Source organism: Merops nubicus, unplaced genomic scaffold (assembly GCF_000691845.1).
Source record: "Merops nubicus isolate BGI_N331 unplaced genomic scaffold, ASM69184v1 scaffold5901, whole genome shotgun sequence".
NCBI lineage: Eukaryota > Metazoa > Chordata > Aves > Coraciiformes > Meropidae > Merops > Merops nubicus.
Window position 1 is genome coordinate 61,067 of NW_008588907.1, and position 11,379 is coordinate 72,445.

At 39.8% G+C, this 11,379-nt stretch overlaps 1 protein-coding gene across 1 annotated transcript in view; it reads right to left on the reverse strand.

Moving 5' to 3' along the window:
* KYNU (kynureninase) overlaps positions 1-11,379 on the reverse strand; it is a gene marked incomplete at its 5' end in the record, with an annotated part of 41,879 nt that overhangs the window by 17,422 nt on the left and 13,078 nt on the right. The window contains 2 exons of the mRNA XM_008949399.1: positions 6,380-6,453; positions 7,208-7,306. Of these exons, the coding sequence (XP_008947647.1) occupies positions 6,380-6,453; positions 7,208-7,306 (173 nt within the window). The remainder of the gene's footprint in view (positions 1-6,379; positions 6,454-7,207; positions 7,307-11,379) is intronic.

Below are 11,379 nucleotides of genomic sequence, written 5' to 3' on the forward strand. Positions count from 1 at the left end.
GGAAACTAAGTCACTGCCTTCTCTAAATGGGGAATATCAAGACAGCAAAGTGCTTTCAAAAGTATCTGTATCAAGGTGGAGAACTGAGGCACAAAGAGCAGGCAGCTAACAACACATGTCCTTTGAAGTGACAAGAAAAAAATCAAAGCACAGCAACCATAGAGACTCTGAGGAAAGCCCCAGGATCTCTTCCTTGCTGGTTAACCAGGATGCAAGAGTTGCCCCCAGGCTATATTCACCTTTCCATCAGGCTAAGCCTGTTGAGTTCCTTTCATGTGCTCAAGCAATTGTGTCTTACACCATCTGATGAGAAAAGCTGGAGGCAGCAGATGGGAAACCACATCTGCAAGGAACTCAGCCACCTCCCTCCTTTCCAAGGCTGGAATAGGAAACAGCCATGGCAGAGCACTCCAAGTGATGTATGTCCCATCAGTGTGGTCCAGGAGAGATGGATGAGACATTTGAATCCATTCAGACCTAACTTGTAAACTCACTAGTTCAGTGAGTGATGACTGAAGAAAAAATACCATTGAAGACCTATTCCAAGAACTTGATCAGCCTTAAAATAAAAAATATTTTTTAAAAAGGTTATGACAAGCATCATGCCTTAAATGACATTTCTATATGTTGTTGGTGGAATTTTAGACAAAAGAAAGAGTGAGTTGTCAGGCAAAGGTTTAAATACACATAAAATCCCTCAATATGCCCCCATGATATTTGCAGCCAGACACACCTATGCTATAAATACTGTCTTGGAGACAATCTGACTCATGGAAGCTAAGTGGGTTTGTTTATATGTTTATCTCCACTTATCCCAGTATTTTGATAATCCAGCACCATACTTTTTGAAAACACTCATTTATATATTGGAGAAATCTTACAGAAGCAATTTCTCTTTTTTTCCTACATGCTCCATTTTAAGGTCTGAGTTTTCAAAACCAAAGGTGTCTGAGTAGCATGGGAGCACACATAGGGACTGAAAAGGGCACGTTACTTTCACATGCACTCCAAATATCCTGTAGGAGATGCAGACTTGGTATACAGCACATTTACTTGTACATAGTCTCATGAGTTTACAAGGAGGCACACAGCTCCTCCCTCAAACACCTTAAAATCTAACCAGGGCAAAGACAAACATGGGGGAAGACCTTCAGGGAGGAAAGAATTAAGATTATTTATAACGAGAAAAGGAGCAAGATGGCTTGAAGATATAGCTTAATTACAAGGGAGGATTTGAAGGAAGATAGAGAGAAAATGCTTGACAGAGACAATCATGGGAGGCACATAAAAGGGTGTACTGAGCTGAAGAAATAAGAATGGGAATAGATGATGTGAGTGCACATTAACCTCTCTCTTTCTTCCTCCCAGAGACTCACTCCAAAGTTAAAAAATGCTCTTGGATATTTGCCATTCAGTTGGTGAACTGGAGAACGCGGCCCTGCAGGCCCATCATGGGTCTAGATTGGCCTAATAAATCACTTGTCCCAAGACAATGCAATTAACCCTAATTAGCTGATGCCTTTATTCCTAAACAGTCTCTTCTCAAGGGAGGTTTTAACTTTTGGTTTCTAAATTAGCTCAAGGAGCTGAATTGCTCTCGCCTCCTTAGACAAGAAACAGTCCATTTCTACCTCAGCACTGGATACTTCCTGCACTTGGGGGGACACGTTGCACTCCATGACTAGTTTATCCATACATTAGTCCACAATTTGAGTCCACCTGGACCAGTGACAGACCTCCATCTGTGAGCACCCACTTCCCATCCTGCTGCATTCAGTGCAGCTCCCTGGAAATCTCTATATTGCTTCTCCAGATGCCTTCTTCAGCCAGGCCAGGGTGCTCTGTTCTGCTAAAACTTTCAGGAGTGCCATGATAGACTCCAAGGGTAGATGAGGATTGAATCACTTTACTCTGCTTCTAGAAGCATTATTGTCAGCAGTTTCACAGAAGCTTCAGCTATTTAGTTTGGGGATGATGTGGCTCTAATTTCAAAAGGAACAATGTGATATCTCCTCACAGATCAAGAAAATGACTAAAGAAAAACTCAGCTGGAGCTACCAACCCTGGAAGGGGTTGAGTAGCCTCTTGCAAAACAAAGTTACTGGGCAGAAAGGGTCTGCACTGGGGCAGAGTGGGGGCACAGAACACGTGGGGAAAATGGGAACGGGGAGGTGTGTGGAGCTGAAATAGTCTCTGTTTATCTCATGCCAGGGAAAAAGTCCACATGCAAAAAGTTGTGTACGTCTCCATAATGAAGTAGCAAGAAGCTATTTGTGCTCTGTCATTTTCACTGTAATCAAGACACCAAAAAGGGAAGTGATCTAAGAGAAAGGGTTGGCATCATCCCTCTGTCTATGAGGAAATTGTCTGAAGATATCTGAAGATAACTTTTCTTAAAGTTAATATGAAATAGGTGCCTCTTTGTTTCTTGTTCTTTGATACTTTTCTTTTTATCCTATACTAAAAGCTGACACGTTCTTTGGCCATCAGCTGCTTCCTGCACATACAGCATTTCTTCACATCACACTATTTTTTTTTTATTTTTATGCTCTACCTGCTCCTACTCCATGCTAAAGCCTTGTTAAATCCTTTCATTTTAAACCCTAGACTTTGTATAATTTTCATTTAATCCTCCGCCAAGGCTTATCTATTATTCTCCTGGCTGCTTTACATACATTTATTTCCCTTTCATCTTTATAAATTTTGACTTTTTCCTTACACTGATTTGGCTAGGACTTTTTTTTTTTCTTTGCTTGTCTCAGGACTTCACAAGTTTGTCCCCTCCTGTCCCTTGCACCAGCTGACAGCAGAGCTGAACTCACTGCACATTTACAGCAGCAGATACACTGCTGTGAACACCTCGTTCCTCACATACCTTCTATCTCAGGTGCTCAAACATTCACATCTCATCATAGTTAATTTGCTCGGTAGATTTTAGTTGTCCTTTTTGTAAACTTGAAAATTTATTAAAAAAACCCAACAGGGTAATTAAAAAAAATAGTGAAAAAAACTTTTCTAGAGACCAAAAAGCCAGTCTAAGCAAAATTTCAGTGTTAGTAGCTTACCTCACTACTTTCTGAGTCTTGTAAACCTCCTTTCTGCAACATAACTACATTGATGTGGCAACTTGGTGGCACAGGATCAGCCTGAACTGACCAAAGAGTTTCAGTAGCATTTCATTGCTCTGCTCTCTCCAGGCCTTTTTTTTTATTTGAAACTTTCCCCCAGAGAAGTCACTGCAGCACAATTAGCCAAGAATATATTGCATTGTGATATATAGAGCAGGTATTAAAAAAGCTATTTGAGTATTAAAAGAGACTTCAAAGGAGGTGAGATCATGAGAGAGTAGGGATATATTGGACCCATATATGTCAGGTTGATTCAGTTTTACTGCTACAGGAAGAAAGGAGATGAGCAAAAGACTATCCAGCATGGTCAGGGACAGATATTCTTTAGGATGGTTACAACATGTAACTTTTAGAGCCATGGCCTTTGCAGTGAATTTGAGAACTAATATCTAATATCTAAACTAACTAAGCCAGAGAGTGCCACCAAACAAGAAGGGGCCATAGGAGAGTGTTGTCCACAACCTCCATCTGCCACCCGTCAGATCTAAGGATCAAACCTTGTGCTTAGGCAATCTTTTGACAAGTTAGTGAGCTGCTAACTTTAAAAAAATCTTGTGGGGAGCTTGCACACCCACAAAGAAGAGGAGTGGGACTGGTGTTGCCCTTTGTCTGCTGAGATGTGCCGTGGTATTACTGAGTAACAGTGGTTTGGGGTTGCATAGGTTTGCAGTTCAGCTGCCACTACCTCAAATCTGCAGACTCAAAGCAGAAAGCAGTTCCAGCATGGCCCTAGCTGCTGCTGTTAAGGCTGTTAAATTAATTAATATCTCTCTCTCAAACTGCATTTTAAAAGAAAGCAGCAGCAAGCAAGTGTCCAGGGAGCAGGCTGTGGATGGAGCAGCTCCCCTGGGTAGCAGCTGGAGGGGAAACCAGTTTCTGAAATTGGGCATAGCTACAATGCAAATGTCTATTTGCTTACATTGCTCTTATTAGCAAGACTCTGGGCATGGAAAAAGCAGACTCATGAAATTAAGTTAAAACAAAATACTAAATGCCTTTGTTGATGGGCAATAGCTGGGCTTTGGGGTTTAAAAATTTAAAATGTAGAATAAGCTGTTTCTTTTTCACTAAATACCTAAGCCCTTGTTTTTTTCCCCAGCCTCAGTCAGTAAATGTAGTTGGCAAATATTCTGTGGCTGTTTCTTTGAGTTATGGTCAGAACATACATTTTTACATTAAAATACAATACATTATTTCTATATAAAAATAAACTACCTAGTCAATAGCTTGTAGAAAACATGAAGGATGAGACAAATTAATCCATATACGCGGTAAAAAACGACTTGCATAATATTGGCCATGAGTTAAAAACAATTTAAACTGTTCAGACAGTTTGGATGACAAAAGGATTTCAGCTGGATTCGAATTTAATTACTCATTTACGTGGGGGCTGAGATGCAAAGAAACAAAACGTGGTGCTTCTGTTTTTGAATGAAGTTGTCTGGCCACTGGGTGTCATCCTTGATTCAGATGACAGCCAAAGACTTCTTAGATACAACATAAACCCTGCAACTTCCAGAGCAGTTAAATTCCACTCTGTTTGATTGTACAACATACAGCAAATTGCTCTGCATTTAAATCAGCTATAAAATTGAATACTTTGACATAGACAAATTCTCCTTTGTCTCACTGCCTTATTTGGAGACCTGAAATGGCTGGTTGATGTGAAAAAGAAAGAAAAGTAAAGCTACCAGGGCATATTAACTACAAACAATTTGATAAGTGATTATCAAATCTCAGGAGATATGAAATAACTGTGATTAAATAATGCAAAAAGTCTATGCAGGAAGTTTGGAATTATATCCTTAATTGGGCTCCAGGCTGAAAAAGCCTGTTTCATGTAGGCAATTGTACTTGAGACGTTCAGTATCCAGATTCAATACACAAGTTAATGACTATGTATGAAGAAGCTGGTTCAGGAAAAACTAATTTAAGCTGTTACCTACAATACCAACCTAGTGCACTCACAGAAGTCTCAAAATTTCATCAGGAAGGAAAAAAGACTCAAAGTCCTTGAGATTTTATTCATTCCTTCTATTGCTATTCTGTGATTTCTAGCTGGCCAACATCTTTTTCACTGCTCAGCATCTTCCCAGCTCCCCACAGCCAGGGCCCAGAGGTTTGGCCATAGGAGCACTGCCTACACCTGGCTAAAGAGAAAGCAGAAAAAAAATTCCCCAACAATTTTCCAGAAGCAATACCCAGATATTCAGAATATTTTGCCAGCGTTCACATGTGAGGATTGAATCAGCCCACCACAGGTCATATGTCATCCTAATGAGTTTTCTTTTATGGGTGACTGAGAAGAACTTATCAGTGTTATTTTGTTATCTCCTGGGAGTCTAGACAGTCTGAAACCAGCCCACAGTGCAGCGAAGCTGCTTGTGATAATATTATTTCTCTCTGAAACCTAATTTAGTTTGTCTTCTTCAAGCTAAAATAAAAGTATCACCAATTCCTTCGAGCATTAGAGCCAGAAAAATATTTACATTTGTCTGTGCATTAGACATATTAATCCTACTGTTCTTAATATACAAAGTACATAAAGTACAGTCATGTATCATGTTAAATAACAGGGTTTTTTTTAATGCAGCTCACCTTAGTTGATAGCATAGCTTTTCATGGATTAGACAGCCTTTGAGAATACAGATCTCCATGTAATGCTTCCTAGCTTTACCAGTGAACATAATTTTAATGAAAACATGCCAGTATTAAAGAGCTATTAAGACAAACTTGAAATAGTCTTTGATTTTGTCCACCAACAAAAGGCTTCAATGAATTAAAAAAAAATCCATTTTTAAAGGAAGATGTTAAATATTCTCTTTATATTAAACAGTCTCATAGGCATGATTTAAGTTACTTGCTTTTAATTTTATAAGCTCTCTCTTTCATGATTAGTTTAGATCTGAAAGCAGACTCCAAGGAGAAAATGTTTAAGATGTAAGCATGTAGCTTAACAATTTCAAAATTTACTGAAATAAACATAAACCAACTCATCTGCAGTAACAAAGTCAGATAATGATCTAAACTTGTGTTAGCCTTTTCACTGAATATTAGCCCAATGAGTTTTTCTTGAAGCAGGGAATTTCTTCTGCATCTATACATACATATAGAGAGAGACACATACAAGTCCATAGTCTATGACTTGGAAACTATAAATTTTCTCTCTTTCAGTTGTCAGATCAAAAGGAAGATATTTTCCCCATTTAAACTCCACAGCACTTTTTTGGGGGGTATAGAAATATACTCACGCTGGTTTAATGCTCTGGGAATGCTTCTCATGAATGTAGGCACCAGCAAGGCCTCCTGCTCCAGAATTTAAATACTGCAAAGAATAAATCAACATGTACATGTCATGCTCATTGTCTGACAAGTGTTGCTTTCCTTCCTTCACTCTGCTCTATAAAACAGACGAATTTTAACTTTTCTAGCTGTTTCTAACTGGAGATGTTAGCATTTGTCTCAAAGTCCTGATATAATTAAAAGCAGATGTATTTTTTCAGATTAGTTCTAAAAACATCTTTCCTGGCTTACATATGATATCTTAAGTCTAACAGACAATAGGCTAAAAAACTGAAATATGGTTGAAATAGTCCAATCTCAAAATAAATATAGTCATATGAATTGCTTGATGACTGTTAAATCCATCACTTAATTGCAAGGGAAGTCAAAGGAACTAAAGATATCTCATTCTGTGATCTAATATTATTTAATTTTAGACAGAAATACTTCTTTATTTTGGGACCACTTTAGCCATAAGACTTCTCAGTCGGGACATAAGAGAAGAGTCTCAGATCCTGTGACTCCAGAGCAGAAGGTGTTTCAAAGCAGATGTTTAACCACCACTACCATCCAACTCACATCCACAAGACCTTGCAGGTCATTGCCACTAACATTTTTGGGAACCTCTCATAACAAAGCAAACACTAAAGTCCATGTCCATCTCATTGTGGCTCGTTCAAAGGTTCAGTCAAGTGTTGATCAGCCGTTCAGGTGCAGTTCTTATTCATCTGACCTGTTTGCTGGCCCATCATAAATGATAGTATGGAAAATCATCTCAAACAATGAATCTATTTTACCTTGTAGGAGCACCAACAGGCAAAATCTACTCCCCAGTCATGCAAATGAAGTTCTACATTCCCAACAGCATGAGCCAGGTCAAATCCAACAAAGCAACCCTGCAGGAAAGAGATATTTAATGTCATACTTAAATAACAACCACTACAAAATTATTTTGAAAGAAACATATTTAGAGCTGTATGTACTTAGTAACATGTCTGCATAGAGAGCAAGTCCCAACTGCTTTGAGTTAGTTAGCAACAAGTTATCTATACCATAGATACATATAGAAATCATGAACTGTTTTGTGTGCTTGGCTTTCAGGTTATTTGATTTGGTTTAGATTCCTAACTTTTTTCTCATGCAGTAAAGTGGAGTCAGTTGAAATTCAGAACAAACACATTATTTCAAACTGTTGTATGGCATCACAAGCTCCAGGCAGAGACAAAATAGGCAAGTACATAGTGATGCCAGTCACTCACAATTACATTCCACTCTATACTTCATAGAATCACAGAATGGTTTGGGTGGGAAGGGACCTTAAAGATCATCTAGTTCCAACCCCCCTATCATGGGCAGGCACACCTCCCACTAGACCAGGCTGTGTAAGGCCCCATCCAGCCTGGCCTTGAACACAATCAGTGATGGAGCACCCACAACTTCCCTGGGCAACCTGTGCCGGTGTCTCACCACCCTCATGAAGAACTTCTTTACATCTAACCTAAACCTCCCCTCTTCCAGTCTGAATCCATTACCCTTCTTCCCATCACTACAAGCCCTTGTAAGAAGTCCCTCCCCAGCTTTCTCATAGCCCTCAAGTTTAAGTCTCAGATCTCTTTATACTAAGAGAAACTTTCTCTTTGGGAATCCAAATGGGTGAGAGGTCCTCCTATGCAATACACTGATCATTAAGGATTTTTGCATTTGTCCTTAAAAGCTGCAGAAACATTCCGTCATTTCTTTCTGAACAGCTTTGTATTTTTCATAGCCACAATTTGCACAGATGCAGACATCAAAAAGTTGCAGTTTTACACACAAAATAACCACTGGATGGCAGCATTTTTAAACGAAAGAGTTCTTCCAAGCTTTGCTATTTATTTTTGTTCAGAGAAATAAAACTGCCTTTTGTGCCTGGACTACAAATTAAATGCTATTTTACATTTTACTTTTAAAACACAAATAGCCTGCTTGCAAGCAGCATGGTAGGAATAAGACTGAGAACACAGGCTTCAGAAAAATCAACCTCCAATAACAAAACAAAGGATTTTTTTTTAAGAATCTCTTACTGTTTCTTGCATGAAGAGAGCCTTAGCTAAATTATTTAAACAGTACTTTGGTATATTTAATCTTCTGTATAAACTAGATAACAATTTGAATTATCAACACTTTAAGAAGATGTGACATGCTAATTTTAATGCGGGCATTGGTGAAGTTATCAGCTTGAGAAGTTGCTCCAAAACAATGGGAAGAAAACTCACTGCCACAGTACTTGCACGGTCTAAATATTGGGATCAAAGTTTCAATAAATAGCCTGGCCTTCACACCCTTGGTGGCTTGTCCTCACAGGGACACACAGAATTGAGTTAAGACAAATCAGCTGAAGTGGTGAAGCTAATGCAGAGAAGCTGAAGGACACTGAATGCCCATGGGAATGTTCTCATTCAGAGACAAAATAGCCTCGGTTCAGAGAAATAAGCTACAGCAAACTAAAGCCAGTCTGCTATTGAACGGGAGGGGTTTCATATGGTTTTTAAGGCACTAACTTTAGAACATCAGTTGATTGAGTTTTAACATTTACAGGTATCCCTTCATATATGTCCCACATACCTTTCTGAAGATTGGCTATGAGAGATTTACTGGTTGCATGGAAACCAGGAACAACATGATATGCTGAGAGTCTGTCTGGCACTATGTTAACCAAATTTCAACAAACAAAAAACCAATAGTTTCTCAGTCAAAAAAAAAAAGCCTGTAAGAAATCTAATTCTATGGTAAGTCTTTTGTTAAAATCAGTTGTTAGCAATCATAGAATCATTAAGGCTGGAAAATACCTCTGAGATCATCAAGTCCAGCCATCACCCAACAGCACCACAACCATTAAACCATGTCCCCAGATGCCACATCTACAGGTTTTTTGAACCACTCTAGAGATGGGCACCCAACCACGTCCCTGGGCAGCCTGGGCCAATGCCTCAGTAAGTAATGAGCTCTGTCATAAAGTATGTTCAAGCACAAGACAACAAATGAGGAAAAATAGAGTAGAATCATAGAATCTTTTAGGTTGGAAGAAATCTTTAAGATCATCAAGTCCAAGTAAGTAGGAAGCAGGACAAGACTCCTCAGGGCACCATCAGGGTGGATGCCCTCACAAGTCACAGCACTATAATGAGGCTTCATAATCACTTCTCTACCTATAACCTCAATCTGCACAAACTTTCCTGGACACCAACACTGGCTGCACAGATCAGCTTGCACCCACACCATGCACTCAGAGCCCTCAGACAGGATGGCCAAGCATGGGTCACCCTCCTGAACTTCTTTAACTGCTCCCCAACACTTTGAAATTGGCTGGTAAACCCTGTTGGGCACTATTTAACTTCTTAACAAGGCACAAAGTCTGGGCTCAGTGCTGTCAGGTTTTCTACATCGTCTCCAAAACACCCACTTGAGCCATTTTGTTGAAGTTGTCATCTGGAAGATGGGTGGTGCTGGTTTGCTTTCCCTGGGAGGCGTCTGGCACTCGAGTCGCACAAACAGCAAATGTTTAGCCACACAGATTGCATGAAGAAAGGAAAACAAACTGAAGCAGCTCTCCCTGCACGAGCCACACAGAACAAGGACTGCGTGGGAACATCACTTCCCCAGAGCAGGGGAAGACAAAGCTCTCCATCTGCTCTGGGCAACGAAGAGGACGTGTGCTCTCCCCTGCCTCTCCCCTTTTATTCTCACATCTAAAAGTCATTTCTGCAAAGTGTCTGGGTAGCTGCTGATAACCAGCAGGTAACAACTCAGCATGGACAATGACATTTGGAGAGAGGGAGAGAAATGACAGCTTCACACCAGCAAAGATGGGACATTTAGAAAGAGAGACAGGAAAAGAAATGAAGATGAAGGATCTTAAAGCTCTTCCTACTGGGACTCAGGAGATTAAAATACTTTACATACAGTACAGAGTCAGTGGAAAGTACAATATAACTTATGAAATGAAAATTGTATTTGAAAGCTAGAGTCTCCTATAAGTCAGCCATGTCTACACTTGTGGAATAAAATTACTCAACCCCCTCCATCCTCTGGAGCAAGCTCAAAAGTATGAAACCAAGAAAACTGCTGCAACCTCCTCAGCCTGCTGATGAGTCTCTTGCACAATACGTAGTAATTTTGATTTATCTGAGAGACCCAAGATGGAAAAATAGCCTGAGGTAATTTTTCAAGCTTAATTTAGTTCATTTAATATTTAATGACTTAATGAAGCTGTCTATGTGCAGAGCTTTCACTCTGGGAGGAATCTTAACATACGCAGAGAACTTAGGAAATTGGCTTTAAAAATGTAAAAGGAAATCAGTAACTTAATTCATAAATGATTGACCTCAAGAATCCTAGAACATTTTCCAGACCTCCTGAGCTCACAGCTGAAATTTCTAGCCAAGCCCTGATAGAGTATAACACTGCATGATTTTATGTCAATTGTACATTAAAAGAATTATTACGACCATCTGTGTAGGACTTTTTTCTCTGCTACGCTGGCTGACAAGTGTTTTTTTTTTTCTTCCCCTCATCTCAAGTGACCCTTCCAGTTTGTATTTTCCCCTTCTGACTTTCTCACTTGTCAGCTCTCGCCAGCCTATTTGCTGTTCGTGAGCATGGGGTCATTCAGCACCCTTCATCAGCAGGAGGGGGAGCCTTGCATTTTGCTACAAACGCCAATTCTCAGGCTCATCCCTCTCTTAAGAGAATTTTGAAGGACTTCCAGACTTTCTGTGCTAATGCATCGTGTATAAGAACCATTGTAACTACTGCTGGTTTCACCAAGTCCAGGAGATCTTGAAGGAGATACTGTCTTTAAGTCCACACGTCTACTGTCCTGAAAGCTTGTCAGCTTGGGGACTGGGACTGGTTGGATGCCACCAAACAGAAATTAAGCCCATACACATTGTATAGATGCTAATGACTCTGGTTCCGCAGCTGTTTTCTC